Source organism: Anomaloglossus baeobatrachus, chromosome 12, assembly GCF_048569485.1.
Source record: "Anomaloglossus baeobatrachus isolate aAnoBae1 chromosome 12, aAnoBae1.hap1, whole genome shotgun sequence".
NCBI lineage: Eukaryota > Metazoa > Chordata > Amphibia > Anura > Aromobatidae > Anomaloglossus > Anomaloglossus baeobatrachus.
Genome location: NC_134364.1, coordinates 100,006,228 through 100,023,819, shown reverse-complemented (window position 1 = coordinate 100,023,819; position 17,592 = coordinate 100,006,228). Strand labels below are relative to the sequence as shown.

The following is a 17,592-nucleotide window of genomic DNA, read 5'->3' as shown; positions in this document are numbered from 1 at the left end:
TACAGGCATACCCGTAGAAAATTAGCTATCATCAACAACTTCTTCCTCGTGACAATGATACTCGCATGACATTTGCATTCATGTTTCTAGCGAGAGTGGAAGTGGATGGCAACTGGCCATGGATTGTTCTGTGGTGCGACTGTACCGCCCCGGGGCTCAGCCGGCTGCCGAGGCGCTCGGATCCGTGCTCGTCGGTGGGTGGCTCGAGCTCCTCAATGACCCGGGGGTCATGTCGCTCTGAAGGGATGCTGGCGCTACGTGAGGGGTGGTGTTTGGTGTGGAGGTTCACGGCCGAGGCCGCGGTTGTTTGGGGGTTAAGTTTGTGACGCCAACCACGGGTTGTGGTGAATTTGGACACCACCGCTGCCGTTAACTAGGTTCCCGGGGACGGTGTTATGCAGCCTGGTGTTGACCCCTCCATGGGCAGGGTGTGATGGTCCCGGGGCCCGGTGGTTGTGAGGTACGGGCAGGATGGTGCGGTGCGATGCGCTGCCTGAGGGCACTGTTGTACTCACTATTATAAATACACTGGAGTCTCTGGTAAACCAAAAGGATGGTGGTCGGTGCCCGCAGCCGGCTGCGCTTTGCCCCTTACTCAGGTTGATGGTTCCTGCCTTTCTCCTGCACCTCTGTAGTAGAATGCTGACTTCCTTCGCTTCAGCGACGGGAGTCCGCTCCCCGGCTTTATGTGTGTCGGGGAACCCGTTTGCCCGCAGGCGCTGGCCCGTGGGATCTCTCTGCCTGTGCGGTGGCTTTCTATCCCCCTCGGTGGGCTGTTGCCGTCTTTCGGGTCTTGGGACGGGAAAGGACCTAAGGTCCAGACCTCAATCAGTGAATTTGACGTGGTCCAGTGGCTTCTGGACATCGTTCTGGGTCTGAGTACCCCTCCTGGTGCTCCGGTTTCCAGTTGGTTTCCCGGTTCGGTACCGGCGGGCCACTACCCTGTCCTGGTCCCTTACAGTTCCACCAGCCGTCTTCCCGGCTCCTGCAGGCGGCCACCACCGTCTGCCTCTTGGCCACAGGGTATCCGGGCTCCTACCCAGATCCCTGGCAGACGTTACTCCTCTCTACTTCACTTCACCTCCTCTCCTTTTTACTTCCCTCACGGGGCTCTCCAACAGATCTGCTGTGTTTTTCCCGCCTCAGGCTATCCGAACTCCTTGGAGGGCGTGGCCAACAGCCTGGCTCCGCCCCCAGGTGTGAACGTCAAGACCTGAGAGGGGTGACTCAGGGTTTTTAGGTTGGCTGATGATACCTTTTTAGGGGCTGGTGTTTGTGCAGGGGATCTACCTGTGACTACCTGGCTAGTCCAGGGCGTCACACGACAAAGCGCATTTTTATCTAAATGGAACAGTGAATGCACAAAACTGTCGCATATGGTCTACCGAAAATAAAACGGCCGGATGGACGGGTCCCGCAGCCGGCTGCAGTGTTGTTGTGGTCTCCCCGGACGGCTGATGGTGGCTGTCTTTCCCTGCACCTGTTAGAATGTTCTGACTCCTGTGGTTGCCCACCGGTAGTCCGCTCCCTGGCGTATAGGTGCCGTAGGAGCCCGTTTTGCCCACAGGCGCTGGCCCTTGGATCTCTAGCCTGTGGCGGTGGCTGTATATCCTCTCGGTGCGGACGGTTGCCTTCTAATGGGACTTGGTTGTTGGGAAACCCCTGGGGTTCCTGTCACACTCGGATTTGACTATTGTCGGAGGCTCCAAGCCTGGTCGGGGTCCGACGGCCCTGCCTGTGTGCTTAGCTTCACTCCACTCCCCGGTTCGGTACCGGTGGGCCACCTCCCAACCCCGGTCCTACGGCTCTGCAGAGTTCCGCTAACTCCTGCAGATGGCCACCACCGTCTGCCAACCTTGCTGTCAGTGCCTGGGCTCCTACCCAGGCACACGCAGTGTTTCAGCTGTCACCTTCAGCTCCACTCTCCTCAACTCCTAAACTGAACTCTCAACTGACTGCATTTTCCCGCCTCCAGGCCTGTGAACTCCTCGGTGGATGGGGCCACCCGCCTGGCTCCGCCCCACCTGGTGTGGACATCAGACCCTGGAGGGAGGCAACAAGGGTTTTTGGTTGACTATTGTAACTGTCTAGGGTGGGGGGTGTGTATGGTGTTATGTATGTGACTACCTGGCTAGTCCAGGGCGTCACACTCCCCCTTGGTAAAATGCAGACCGTCCGCGGGCTGCCCGTCCATTACCGGTTTTATTTTGTTTTCTGCAAAAGATAAATTAACATATCAACATTCAACATAAGCATGTTTTAGTTCTTCCCTTACGGGAGACACGGTATTTTAACATTTCAAACATTAACATTTTTATTACGGACGGGTTCATTTTCTTCCGCTCTCCCACCCAATTAACCTAAACCTTGATGCTGCCCCTAAGAAATGGGCAGCACCCCTTTACCCCAGTCCTGGTCCAGGTTACCCGAGCGGGAACGGGTACGGTATCTCGCACCCGGCTGTCACTTCAGGGGACCCCACGTCCAGGGGGACCCCTGACCCCCGGAGGATGGCCACCGGTCCCAGTGGTGGCCGGACCCCAGTTTGCTCCGCTGCGGGTCCCTCCTCCAATCTGCCTCTCCGGAGACGGCACGGATGGAAAACGGCCCACAAAACTATTTACAAGCCCACAAGTTCGTGGGTGGCCTGCAAGTTCTCGGCCATGTCCATGAGCAGTTTCTCATGTGGGCGGTAAAACACATAGAGTCCCTCCGGGGACAATTTGCCGGCAATGACCGGAATAATCAGGTGAAACTTCGGATTGATTATTCAACGGAAACACGGTGCTGGGGATCCCAACGGGGACAAAGGCTTTTATTTTCCTCTTCTTTACACAGCAATCCCACGGCACATTTGCTGTTGCTGCCGCTCCCGGTGTGGAGCACCTTCTGCTTGCTCCAGTTCAGGCGGAGTGGGGGATGGGCCTAGACAGAGGCCCTCCGTGCCAGCAATGACCGGTACCTTTGGTAATGAGGGACCCCGCTGTGACGTGGCCTGCTCTGCCTCCTGGCAGCTGCATCCCCGCCGTGCCTCAGCCGAGGCCGGGTGTCTGGGAGCGGTCAGCAGGACTTGCGGTGCTGGCTTCTGTGCGAGGGTCGCCTCCATTGCGGCCGGGCGTGCTGCTGTGGCCGTCGTCATCTCCGTCGCGGCCGGGATGGAAGCCGGGACGGGTGCCAGGGTGGTGACAAAGGTAAGGCCCGGGGGCCCCAGGTATGGGCCCTCTCCCATAGACGCTGCGGGCTCCGCTACCGGTAGCAGGGGTAACAGGTCGGTCGGGGCATTGGCCATGGGCATGGGCAGTGAGGGAGGTAGCATGGTGGACGGCAGCAGGCCGGGCCCCCCAGCCGTAACGACCGATCCCTCAGGGACATAGGGGCGTGGGTCGCTTACCCGTTCCTCTGAGACCACCTCCACTCCGGATGCCCAAACGGTTGCGACCAGGCCCTTCATCTCCTTCGCCAGCATGAAGTGGACTTGGGCCTGGAGCTCCTGGCACATCTTGCGACTAGATCCAGGAACGTGTTTTGGCAGAGTCCTGGCATCCCTGCACGCTGCAGCACTAGTTACATGCCGCCGCGGCTGCGACCGCCGCTCCTCCGACTGCTCTGTCGGGCGCAGACATCTTTTTCCCATCCCTCCTTGGTTCTTTTTTAGCACTTCCTCTTTGGGGGCAGGGCTTCACTTTCGCGCCTTCCCTGCTTGGGGAAGACGCTTGAGCGGGAAATCTTCGCGCCAAAAGATGGCGTAATTTCAAAATTTTCGGCCAGACGCCACCGGCGGGGACTGCAAGGCGCACTTCTACCGGTAGGTAGATTGGTTCTATCCTGTTCGTGACACCAAGTTTTCGCGGGCGGAGGGGACGCGCTCGCCTCGCTCGGGTCGGGGGCTTCTGCTGCTGCTGCTCGGTGGCTCGAGCAGTGGGCCGGACCCAGGGACTCGAGCAGCGCTCCTCACCCGTGCGTGAAAAGGGGTGGTTTGTTTGGGAGATTGTTCGTGACGCCACCCACGGGTCGTGGTGATTATTAGCACCACCGCTGCTGGTGACAGGTATCCCGGGAGAGATGGTAGGGAGCAGCTAGGATGTTGTCCCCTCCGTGGGTAGGGGTTGGTGATCCCGGGGCCCGGTGGTGTAACGGGGAGGCTGGATGGCTGGGGGTGCAGGGTTGCAGGGACAGCGCGGCGCGGTGCCGGCACTGGTGTACTCACTCAGACAATCAATGACAGAGTCTCTGGTAAACCAAACGGCCGGATGGATGGGTCCCGCAGACGGCTGCAGTGTTGTTGTGCTCTCCCCGGATGGCTGATGGTGGCTGTCTTTCCCTGCACCTGTTAGAATGTTCTGACTCCTGTGGTTGCCCACCGGTAGTCTGCTCCCCGGCGTATAGGTGCCGTAGGAGCCTGTTTTGCCCACAGGCGCTGGCCCTTGGATCTCTAGCCTGTGGCGGTGGCTGTATATCCTCTCGGTGCAGACGGTTGCCTTCTAACGGGACTTGGTTGTTGGGAAACCCCTGGGGTTCCTGTCACACTCGGATTTGACTATTGTCGGCAGCTCCAAGCCTGGTCGGGGTCCGATGGCCCTGCCTGTGTGCTTAGCTTCACTCCGCTCCCCGGTTCGGTACCGGTGGGCCACCGCCCAACTCCGGTCCTACGGCTCTGCAGAGTTCCGCTAACTCCTGCAGACGGCCACCACCGTCTGCCAACCTTGCTGTCAGTGCCTGGGTTCCTACCCAGGCACACGCAGTGTTTCAGCTGTCACCTTCAGCTCCACTCTCCTCAACTCCTAAACTGAACTCTCAACTGACTGCCTTTTTCCGCCTCCAGGCCTGTGAATTCCTCGGTGGGTGGGGCCAACTGTCTGGCTCCGCCCCACCTGGTGTGGACATCAGACCCTGGAGGGAGGCAACAAGGGTTTTTGGTTAACTGTTGTAACTGTCTAAGGTGGGGGGGGTGTATGGTGTTATGTATGTGACTACCTGGCTAGTCCAGGGCGTCACACATGGCCACTGCATTCGCCCGATCTCAATCCTTGTGATTTTTGGTTGTGGGGACACTTGAAAGACCGTGTTTATAGGGGAAATGTCGACACCCTGGCTGACCTCAAAACTCCATCATTTTGGAAGTGCACAGCATCCCACCAGACATTTTACATGCAAGCGTCGAGCATGTTCTGCATAGGATGAACATGATCACCATGCATGATGGCAGCCATATTGAACAAGTAAGCTAGTAATTTTTTTTTTTAAGATGCCTTCCATTTCCCCAAGGCTTGAATAGCATACATACCAATTTTCAGCCAATTCTGTCCACTGGGTCAGTCTGCACATGGCTCCAAACACCTTAGGTTATTTTATGGCCACCTTATACTTGCAGTTGTGTGCCATTTATCATCTGGTTCTGCAGGGCATTGTTCATTATGAAGCAGTCATCAGTGTGAGATGTGGCCAAAAGATGTCCAATTCTATGCCTTTCTGTGACTCTTCCAGTCTCTCTGTGTCTCTATACAACCTGCTGATCACATTCTGTGACACTCTAAGCTCAGTGGCCACTTGCGTCTGATAAAATCCTGCTTGAAGCCTCGCAAAGCTGATCAATTGTTGGTTTAGACTTGGTCTCCTGATGTGAAAATGTGAACAGCGTGATGAAAAAGACTGTTTAACATCAATTCTAATTGAATCCCTGAAATGTATTGGGTGCTTCATGGGTCAAACACCTGTTGTGAATTTTGCCATTAAGCTCCTTGTTAGAGAACAAGTTATGCAAAATAGTCCTGAAACATTGAACAGTTGGACATGTGAATCCAAAAGTTTTGAGAAGGTCACATTAAGTTCACCTGAAAAGTTGGAGGGCATTTTAGGATCATTCTGACATTTCACTCGAAAACCAAACATCCCTAACTTTTTGTGAGTGGTCTATATGTTAGACTATGGAATTCACAGATTATGCAGCTACAGCATTTCCCTATGTATCATACTGAGTAATCTTTGGATTACAGTGGAACCTTGGTTTACGAGTAACTTGTTGTGCGAGCATTTCGCTATACGAGCAAAGCTTGCTGTAAATTTGTAACTCAGTTTACGAGCAAGCTTTGCTGTACGAGCAAATACTCACCGCACACACTTCCGGTTCCGTACTTTTACCGCGTTCTGACCCGCTCTTGACGTCCACACAAAAGCACACAAACATGCACAAACACACACAAACACGCATGCACACATACATATTATGCTCACCTTACTTTCATTTCCATCGCCGGCCTCCCGGTTCTTGTTGTCTGCAGGTACATGATGTGTATCGGGTAGAGGAACTTCCGCTGTCAGCTGCTTCACAAAGGCAGCACGCTTAACCAATCAGAGGCAAGCGGCTCATGCCTTTGACGTCAGTGCGCTGGCAGCGGATGCTCCGGCATTGGTCGCGATGGTTACCCGATACACATCCTGTACCTGCGGACTACAAGAATCAGGAGGCCAGCGATGGAATGGAAGGTAAGGTGAGCATAATGTGTGTGTGTTTGTGTGTGTGTGGAATGGCACAATAGGCGACCAGGATGGGACATTGAACAAGTTGTGGAACGATTTGTCTGAGCTTGCATTATTGCCTATGGGAAATTTTGCTTTGCTAGATGGGTAACTTGGTTTACAAGCACAGTCCCAGAACGAATTGTTCTCGTAAACCAAGGTTCCACTGTATTATTCAAAGACGTAAGGGTACTTTACACGCTGCGATATCGGTACCGATATCGCTAGCGAGCGTACCCGCCCCCGTCGGTTGTGCATCACGGGCAAATCGCTGCCCGTGGCGCATAACATCACTAACACCCATCACACGGACTTACCTTCCCTGCGACGTCGCTCCGGCCGGCGACCCGCCTCCTTTTTAAGGGGGCGGTTCGTGCGGCGTCACAGCGACGTCACACGGCAGCCGTCCAATAGCAGAGGAGGGGCGGAGATGAGCGGCCGGAACATGCTGCCCAACTCCTTCGTTCCTCATTGTTGGTGGACGCAGGTAAGGAGATGTTCGTCTTTCCTGCGGTGTCACACACAGCAATGTGTGCTGCCGCAGGAAGGACGAACAACATCGTACCTGCAGCAGCAACGATATTTGGAAAAGGAGCTACGTGTCAACGAACAACGATTTTTCACGTTTTTGCACTCGTTGATCGTCGCTCCTTGGTGTCACACGCTGTGATGTGCGTCACTAACGAGGTGACCCCAACGATATATCGTTAGCGATGTCGCAGCGTGTAAAGCACCCTTAAGACTATCACTCCCATTTTCAATCTACTTGAGCACTGAAAGCAGTGCGCTCTGACGTCTTATCGGCCGAATATTTTATATTGACTGTGATAACTCCCCTTTGCTTTTTCCCTTCTTTTTCCAACTTCTTTTATTTTCCTCTCCACTTAGCATATGAAGGCTGTTTTTTTTATACTGAACTAGTTGCATTTTTGAAGGACATCATTCATTTTATGAATGATACCAAGCATGCTTAGTTTTTTCTTACTTCAAAAGGGGGAAAAAAAGGAAATTCGTACAAAAAGATATTTTCCTGTATAGTATTTATTTTCAGTAGTTTTTGGGGTTTTTTGGGCATTGTTGCCAAAAAACACAAATCAGGCTTTTTGATTTACACCACTTACTAATTGGGTTAATTTTATATTTTGATACGTCAGGCTGAATGGAGCTGTCATCTGCTCAGTTCCTGAGCCCGCATTAAAAACGGGGAGCTGGCATGTCTCGGTAAGGAGTTAAAATTATGGCAAATTACTCAACAAATTGACTTTTTTATTGTTTAAGGTGAACACTGGCTTGGACTCAAGCACATTAATGCCATGACGCACCAGACAGACAGACCCTGCAAACTGCGCATCAGCCTGGGGGACTTTTCTGGGGCTGAAGCCTATGCCGAATACGGATCCTTTACAATTGGAAATGCTAATAATTTCTATAAATTGTCAGCAAAAAATTATTCGGGTACAGCAGGTGAGCGGATTAATCGGTAAAAATTGGGAAAACCATATTTTATAAGGTAAAAAACATTGTCAAGTATGAACAATATATTCCATATTTTCCATTGTAGGAGATGCTTTCCTTGGATCTGCAAAAATTCCCAGACATAACCAGCATGGCAGCTATTTCAGCACTTGGGATAATTACCACGACAAGTGTAACCAAAGGTGTGGCCTTACTGACATAAAGTTTCAGAGCTGCAGTCAACTATACGAAGCAGGCTGGTGGTTTAACGCCTGCGGATTGGCAAATCTGAATGGCGCTTGGCACGCAGCACCAGAACATCTGTACTGGAGGTCATATGTGTCTTGGCCATCGTGGAGAAATTTAGAGTCCTTGAAATTCAGCGAAATGTATCTGATTCACTCACAGAAGAATTAACACTTAACTCTATAAAGTAATTTGTGTCATTAAAATGTTTTAAGGTCAAATATTCTTATTATTTCATTTAAATTTTACATATAAATAAGTCTAAAATATATTATACACTGTGTGCACAATTATTAGGCAAGTGAGTATTTCGACCATATGTCACTGGGGTACTACAACGGAGAGTGGTCTCCTATGTTTCAGATGTCAGAATAACACAAGCACAGTTGGACTGGTTGGATTTGCTTTGATTTCCAGCTCGCTGTGCATATTTTCTTTGGTCCGGTGCTGCAGGGGTTAAGCAGTTCTTTCGGTCTCCTTAGGCTTTCCTTCCTGAGTTACCTCAGCTGCTCTGATTTGTCCACTTCACTCTGCTGTAAGTACTCTTCCTTCAGCTTGGGTTGTTGCCAGTGATAGCTGACTAAACCTTGGTCTTGGTGTGGAGGTGTGAGCTGTGCACAAATGTTGCGGACGGGGGCTGGACCACTGCAAAGGCTGCTCGTATCCGGGTTTGATACTGTGGCTCGAGTGGTAGCCGAACCCGGGCTCGTGCGGCCGTCCATCCTCACAACCGTAGGATGGGTATATATACAGGGGGGAAAGTTTGTCAGTGACGCCACCCGTGGGTTGCAGTGAGAGCTGGTAGCACCGCCGCTGCCTGGATATGGGACGCTCGGGGCTGATAGAGTGGGGCAGCAGGATGATATCCCCTCCACGGGTAGGAGAGATGATGTCCCAGGGCCCAGGTGTGAGGGAAAGGGATGCTGCAGAGAGTGTCATGCAAGGCTGGCCCGAGCCAGAATGGTGTACTCACAGTTCCAAAGAATTTCACACAGAGTCCAATGGTAAACCAAATTGCCAGTGACCGGTAACCTCTGGTGGGTGTATTCAGGTTCCACACCCTGGTACAGCAAACAGGGGTCCCTTCCTCCTGCACTCAGTGTTTGTGTCTTCAACAGGACGACTCCACTTGGAATGGGGAAGTCCACTCCCAGAAACTTTGTATGTTGGGAGCTGTGACCCGCGAAATCTGACCCGTGGGATCTCTGTGGGTTCTGGCGGAAACCCTATCCCCTGCGTTGGGTTTCAGTTTCGCTCTCTGGGCTTGCTGGTGTGACAAGAGGTGGAATCTTGTCCCCGGTTGGCTAATTGACAAGGGGCTTGAAACCTTCCTTGTCCTAGGGTCCAGGCACCCCGACTGTGCATGGCCTCTGGACCGGATTCCCGCTGTTTGCACCGGCGAGCTACAACCCTGCCCGGTCCACTTAAGGTCTCCCGCTACTGGATCTCCGTCGCCTGTGGTCCTGCTTGCCTTCTGCCACCTAGTCAGTAGTCCAGTAGTCCAGGGGCCCCAACCCCTGACTCCGCTGTCACTCCACACTCCTCTCACTTCAACTGTCAGAACACAACCGTCTTGTTCTCTCCCAGAACACATCAGGACCCCTAGGTGGGCGCTCCCATTTGCCTGGTCCCGCCCACTGGTGTGTCCCTATTGTCGTGGGGGTGACTAGGCTTTGCTGGCTGGTGTCATGTACCTGGTTGTGGGTTTGTGTTGGTATGCCATGGAGGATGGAGTCCTGCACCTGGAAGATTTGTGCAGCCTCTGTGACAATCTGGTTTTGCCAGGGCGTCACACAAACAAGTTGTTTAAGGAGCCGTATCTGGAGATTGCTGCTTGGAAGTTTGTTTGGTGTCTTCCCTACCTTTTATCCCTTTTTAGTTTGTTTCACTTATCCTTTCCCTTTACTCTTTCCTGTTGTCTGGTGTTCTTTGTGAGATTGCTGTTTCTTTTATCCTTGTCTATATTTTCCCCTTTGTGTCTTTATCCTAGAGCGGGATTAGTGTTCCCGCTTCCCTTCGCAATAAACAGGATTGTTCTCAGGGAAAGACAGGGATAGGAACGTGATCACCATACGGGGTGAAAGAACCCGTCTAGGAATGTCAGGGAGCTTTGGAAAAATGTCAGGGGTTGTCCCTCCCTATTCTTCCCTAGTGGCAGTTCATCCTTCTTCACATCACGTCATGTGCCGACCAGCCCCTTGGTGGAGCACAACAACTAGGAGCTTCCCTGGAGTGGTACCTGGTGCCTATCATCAGACAAGTCCAACCTCACCATCAGAGGCTCTGGTGAAGACTGGGTAGGTACTTACTCATGCCCCTCCAAGGAAAGCCTGGTTCAGGCAGCAGTGGGTTTATGCCCCTCTCTCCTCTCCATCTTGTAGCGTGATACCATATCATTATTTTTATGCAGATTTAAGCTACACAGCTTTGAGATGGAATTATTAGGCAGCTTGTTTTCCTCAGGCAAAATGGGCCAAAAAAGAGATTTAACTGGCTCTGAAAAGTCACAAATTTTAGTCTTACAGAGGAAGGCAGCATTTTTTAAATTGCTAAGATAATGGTGCGTGATCACAGAGCCATCCAAGTTTTATAGTCAACAGGGTGGCAAAAACGTGTTGAGAAATAAAGGAGAACAATAACTGACAAAGATTTGAGAAGAATCAAGCGTGAAGCAACCAGGAAACCATTATCATCCAACACTGTCAAATTCCAGAAATGCAGCCTCCCTGGAAGCCCAGAAGTACAAGATATTCAGTTCTCAGAGATACAGTGCTGGCCAAAAGTATTGGCACCCCTGCAATTCTGTCAGATAATACTCAGTTTCTTCTTGAAAATGATTGCAATCACAAATTCTTTGGTAATATTATCTTCATTTATTTTGCTTGCAATGAAAAAAACACAAAAGAGAATGAAACAAAAATCAAATCATTGATCATTTCACACAAAACTCCAAAAATGGGCCAGACAAAAGTATTGGCACCCTTAGCCTAATACTTGGTTGCACAACCGCTTCCGGTAACCATCAATGAGTTTCTTACAATGCTCTGCAGGAATTTTAGACCATTCTTCTTTGGCAAACTGCTCCAGGTCCCTGAGATTTGAAGGGGGCCTTCTCCAAACTGCCATTTTGAGATCTCTCCACAGGTGTTCTATGGGGTTCAGGTCTGGACTCATTGCTGGCCACTTTAGTAGTCTCCAGTGCTTTCTATCAAACCATTTTCTAGTGCTTTTTGAAGTGTGTTTTGGGTCATTGTCCTGCTGGAAGACCCATGACCTCTGAGGAAGACCCATCTTTCTCACACTGCACCCTACATTATGCTGCAAAATTTGTTGGTAGTCTTCAGACTTCATAATGCCATGCACACGGTCTAGCAGTCCAGTGCCAGAGGCAGCAAAGCAACCACAAATCATCAGGGAACCTCCGCCATGTTTGACTGTAGGGATTGTGTTCTTGTCTTTGAATGCCTCTTTTTTTTTCCTGTAAACTCTTTGTTGATGGCTTTTCCCAAAAAGCTCTACATTTGTCTCATCTGACCAGAGAACATTCTTCCAAAACGTTTTAGGCTTTCTCAGGTAAGTTTTGGCAAACTCCAGCCTGGCTTTTTTATGTCTCGGGGTAAGAAGTGAGGTCTTCCTGGGTATCCTACCATACAGTCCCTTTTCATTCACACGCTGACGGATAATCCTACTTGACACTGCTGTACCCTCAGACTGCAGGGCAGTTTGAACTTGTTTGGATGTTAGTCGAGGTTCTTTATCCACCATCCGCACAATCTGACGTGGAAATCTCTCGTCAATTTTTCTTTTCCTTCCACATCTAGGGAGGTTAGCCACAGTGCCATGGGCTTTAAAGTTCTTGATGACACTGCGCACCGTAGACACAGGAACTTTCAGGTCTTTGGAGATGGACTTGTAGCCTTGAGATTGCTCATGTTTCCTCACAATTTGGATTGTCAAGTCCTCAGACAGTTCTTTGGTCTTCATTCTTTTCTCCATGCTCAATGTGGTACACACAAGGACACAGGACAGAGGTTGAGTAAACTTTAATCCATGTCAACTGGCTGCAAGTGTGATTTATTATTGCCAACACCTGTTAGGTGCCACAGGTAAGTTACAGGTGCTGTTAATTACACAAATTAGAGAAGCATCACATGATTTTTTCAAACAGTGCCAATACTTTTGTCCACCCCCTTGTTATGTTTGGTGTGTAATTATATCCAATTTGGCTTTATGACAATTTTTTTTTTTCATTGAAGACAAATTAAATGAAGATAATAATACCAAAGAATTTGTGATTGCAATCATTTTCAAGAAGAAACTGAGTATTATCTGACAGAATTGCGGGGGTGCCAATACTTTTGGCCAGCACTGTATGGCTGAGGTGGGAATGCTGAAGCTCAACCAGCACATTTTCCCCTCACACAGTTTAATCCTTTTATGACCTAGGACGTCCTAAATCATGCAGGGGTGATCACTGCTGGCTGCTGCGGTGAGTCAGCCGGTGGTGATCCTCGCACATGTCTGCTGATTTGTACAACAGACATGTGTGCCTCGCAGGTGAATCCGCGATCCACCTAAGCCTGTTAAACCCCTTAAATCGCGCTGTCAAAATGTGACAGGATGATTTAAAGTGCTGCAGCAGGGAACGCGTCTCTCCCTGCCACAATCGGAAGCCCATGATGTGATCACAGGAAACCAATGGTTGACATGGTAGCACTGCTGATCCTTATTCTCCTCATTGAAATTAAAGGGTTAAAAAAATAAAAATATACACTCATTTGGTATCGCCGCAATCAGAAATGCCCGATCTATGAAAAATTAATTATACTGGTAAACGGTAATTAAATCGGTAAACGGAGTAGCGGCAAAAAAATTCCAAATGCAAAAACAATGTTTTTTGGTCTCCGCAAATTTTGCACAAAATGCAATAGCAGGCGATCAAAACGTAGCATGTGCGAAAAAATGCGAAAAAATGGTACTGTTAAAAACGTCAGCTCGAGACACACAAAATAAGCCATCACTGAACTCATATCACAAAAAATGAGTATGCTACAGTTTGCAGAAAATGGCGCAAAACGTGCACCATGTTTTTTGGACAAGGTTTTTAATTTTTTTTAACCCCTTAGATAAAAGTAAACCTATACTTGTTTGGTGTCTACGAACTCGCACCGACCTGAGGCATCACACTGATACATCGGTTTTACCATATGGTGAACACGGTGAATAACATACTCCAAAAACCATCATGTAATCGCACGTTTTGCAATTTTTCCGCACTTGGAATGGCGTTTTCCAGTACACTATATGATAAAACGTATGGTTTTGTTTAAAAGTACAACTTATCCTACAAAATACAAGCCCTTCTTTGGCAAGATTAACGTAAAAATAAAAAAAATTACAGTTCTCTGAAGAAGAAGAGCAAAAAAAAACAAAACGGAAAATCGCCTAGGCGTGAAGGGGTTAATGTCCCCACAGTTCCCCCACAAACTATTATGCCCCAGAGCCCCCAAAACAAAATATACTTCCCTTAGAGTCGCCCCAAAAAATATGAAGAAGAGATTCCTTGGCTCCCTGCACCGCCATTAGCATTGGTTAGCCACAGATTAAGGCCTCAGGCCAACTACGGCTCAAGAATACACGGAAGAAGTTATAGGCCGCATGATGATGTCATGATGAGGGAAGTGTGAATTAATTTGCTAAATTAAAGAAGATACTATAGCAGGGCACACGGGGGGGTCATCGGTAGTCTGTTACGGCAGAAAGGGAAAATTACTTGTGTATGAAGTCAAGGGGGGGGGGTCATTATTATTATGGTATAGGGTTGTAAAGGGAGCATTATTATTGTATGGGGCCATAAAGGGGGACATAAATATTAATTATATGAGAGTACAAAGAGCACCATGATCATTGTGTAAGGGCACAGAGACCATTATTGTATGGTGCCCAAAGATGGATATACTTATTTATAGGGCAGCAAAGAGGGGCATAGATATTGTATGAGGTCACAAAGAGTGATACATTTTTGTATAGGGCTGCAATGGGGAACATAATTATGGTATGGAGGGACCACAAAGGGGAAAAATTATGGTATGGGGCCACAAAGAGGGACATAATTATTGTATGGGGGCACAAAGGGGAACATAATTCTTATATTAAGCCACAAAGATGGCATAATTATTGTATGGGGACACAAAGGGGGACGTAATTATTATATTAAGCCACAAAGATGGCATAATTATTGTATGGTGGCACAAAGGGGGACATAATTATTATATTAAGCCACAAAGATGGCATAATTATTGTATGGGGACACAAAGGGGGACGTAATTATTATATTAAGCCACAAAGATGGCATAATTATTGTATGGTGGCACAAAGGGGGACATAATTATAGTTTGGGGCCACAAAGTAGATCATAATTATGGTATGGGGCCCACAAAGGGGGACATAATTATTGTATGGTGGGCACAAAAGGGGACATAATTATGGAATGGGGCAACAATGTGGGTATAATTATTGTATGGGGGCAGAAAAAGGGACACATTATGGTATGGGGCCACAAAGAGGGACATAATAATTGTATGGGGGCACAAAGGGGATACATTATGGTATGGGGCCACAAAGGGGGACCCTATAGAGATCCGCAGACAACCGTATACTGGCTTTGTGGTGTACACCAAGTATACCAACTCATTCTGGGTGACCCAAAGCCTAAAGCTGGTCATTCATATTAGTGTCATGCCAGAGCGTACAGCCACTCAATATGCAGTGCAACATAAGGTTAACAGTGGGAACGGTATCATAAGAAGGGCCTGGCGAAAGGGAGAGGGTACACCTTCTGCAGCTCACTTGAGTCTGTACCCTAACATCCATATACGGGTCCTTCCCCCCGTCGCTGTCACATGTCTAGGCTTTCACTTGTCCTTAACTCACCCTGGCTAGTGAGATGGCTGGCAAGAACACTAGTTTCACCACTTCTATAATACAACACAAGGTAAGGGAGTCAGACATGGGGAAAGTAGACACAAAAAAGGAAAGCACTCCAAGCTTCTCCGATGCAGATAAACAATACAGCTGCCATAGTCACAACTCCTCAGCTTCTTCCAGAGACAGGCTGCTTCCAAAGTTGTCAGCATAGATTGAGAATCCCACACCAGATGTAAGATATGTTACATTTTATATGCAAGGGGAGTAGTCATAAAAGAGCTGCACCTGAAATTAAGGCTACAAAGGACAACCACATAGGGAAGAGTCCTAAATCCTACAGTACTAAATGAAAGTAGAGTCACTCAAATACTAGTTGTAGGCATGCACATAATAAGGCGTTGTGACCTTCTGGTCCCAGACTCGCCAGAGGTCTCTTCAAAATAAGACACAATTAGATACAGTGCCTTGCGTATTCAACCCCCTTGAATTTTTCAACCTTTTCCCACATTTCAGGCTTCAAATATAAAGATAAAAATTGTAATGTTCTGGTGAAGAATCAACAACAAGTGGGACACAATTGTGAAGTTGAACGAAATTTGTTGCTTATTTTAAACTTTTTTAAAAAAGAATAACCTGAAAATTGGGGCGTGCAATATTATTCATCCCCTTTACTTTCAGTGCAGCAAACTCACTCCAGAAGTTCATTGAGGATCTTTGAATGATCCAATGTTGTCCTAAATGACTGATGATGATAAATATAAGCCACCTGTGTGTAATCAAGCCTCCGTATAAATGCACCTGCTCTGTGATAGCCTCAGGGTTCTGTTTAAAGCACAGCGAGAATCATGAAGACCAAGGAACACAACAGGCAGGTCCGTGATACTGTTGTGGAGAAGTTTAAAGCCGGATTTGTATCATATCATATTCGGAAAGGAGTATCATACCACTGCAAATCTACCAAGACCCGGCCGTCCCTCAAAAATTTAATCTCAAACAAGGAGAAGACTGATCAGAGATGGAGTCAAGAGGCTCATGATCACTCTGGATGAACTGCAGAGATCTACAGCTGAGGTGGGAGAGTCTGTCCATAGGACAACAATCAGTCGTATACTGCACAAATCTGGCCTTCATGGAAGAGTGTCAAGAAGAAAGCCATTTCTCAAAGATATCCATAAAAAGTGTAATTTAAAGTTTGTCACAAGCCACCTGGGAGATACCAAACATGTGGAAGAAGGTGCTCTGGTCAGATGAAACCAAAATCGAACTGTTTGGGCACAATGCCAAACGATATGTTTGTTATAAAAGCAACACAGCTCATCACCCTGAACACACCATCCCCACTGTCAAACATGGTGGTGGCAGCATCATGGTTTGCACCTGCTTTTCTTCAGCAGGGACAGGGAAGATGGTTAAAATTGATGGGAAGATGGATGGAGCCAAATACAGGACCATTCTTGAAGAAAACCTGTTGGAGTCTGCAAAAGACCCAAGACTGGGACGGAGATTTGTCTTCCAACAAGACAATGATCCAAAACATAAAGCAAAATCTACAATGGAATGGTTCACAAATAAAGGTATCTAGGTGTTAGAATGGCCAAGTCACAGTCCAGATCTGAACCCAATCGAGAATCTGTGGAAAGAGCTGAAAACTGCTGTTCACAAACGCCTCCATCCAACCTCACTTAGCTCCAGCTGTTTACAAAGGAAGAATTGGCGAGAATTTCAGTCTCTCGATGTGCAAAACTGATAGACTCATACCCCAAGCGACTGCAGCTGTAATCGCAGCAAAAGGTGGTGCTACAAAGTATTAACTTAAAGGGGATGAATAATATTGCTCGCCCCAATTTTCAGTTTATTATTTTTTATAAAAGTTTAAAATAAGCAATACATTTCGTTCAACTTCACAATTGAAGTTTTGTTTGCTGATTCTTCACCATAAAATTTAATTTTTTTATCTTTGTTTGAAGCTTGAAATGTGGGGAAAAGTTGAAAAATTCAGAGGGGCCGAATACTTTTGCAAGGCACTGTAACTGTTGTTCATTTGTCTGTCAGTCAACTTCTCTCCCTAACCAGACACACAAACTCCCTGCTTATCTTCAAGAGAACAAAACCATAAGGCAATTAAATTCCAACCATCTGATCCTTATTTCCTAATATCTAATCTGTTGGGAGGCACCGATACACATTAGATGGTCCACTGATCTTGTCCAAATTGGCTGGTTCTACCAACTTTTGTCAATCTGTATGATCGATTTTAGTTTTTCCAGCCCACCAATCATAATCACTCTGTCCTCAGGTCTTATTTCTACATGGACCTCTCTATTCTTGACGTTGGAAGAATCGCTCTCCACTCTCATTGCAGGGAGGCTTTGTTCTCCACTTGGTTCAGGTCTCCAAATGGATCTTATCCGAATCTTTCTCTATATTTACAGTGACTTGGCGATACCT

At 48.2% G+C, this 17,592-nt stretch overlaps 1 protein-coding gene across 1 annotated transcript in view; it reads left to right on the top strand.

Moving 5' to 3' along the window:
* The window catches only part of LOC142257819 (angiopoietin-related protein 5-like), a 41,150-nt gene extending 32,718 nt beyond the window's left edge, over positions 1-8,432 (top strand). The window contains exons 6-7 of the mRNA XM_075330051.1: positions 7,795-7,980; positions 8,078-8,432. Of these exons, the coding sequence (XP_075186166.1) occupies positions 7,795-7,980; positions 8,078-8,388 (497 nt within the window). The 3' untranslated portion in view covers positions 8,389-8,432. The remainder of the gene's footprint in view (positions 1-7,794; positions 7,981-8,077) is intronic.
* The last annotated feature ends 9,160 nt before the right edge of the window (positions 8,433-17,592 follow it).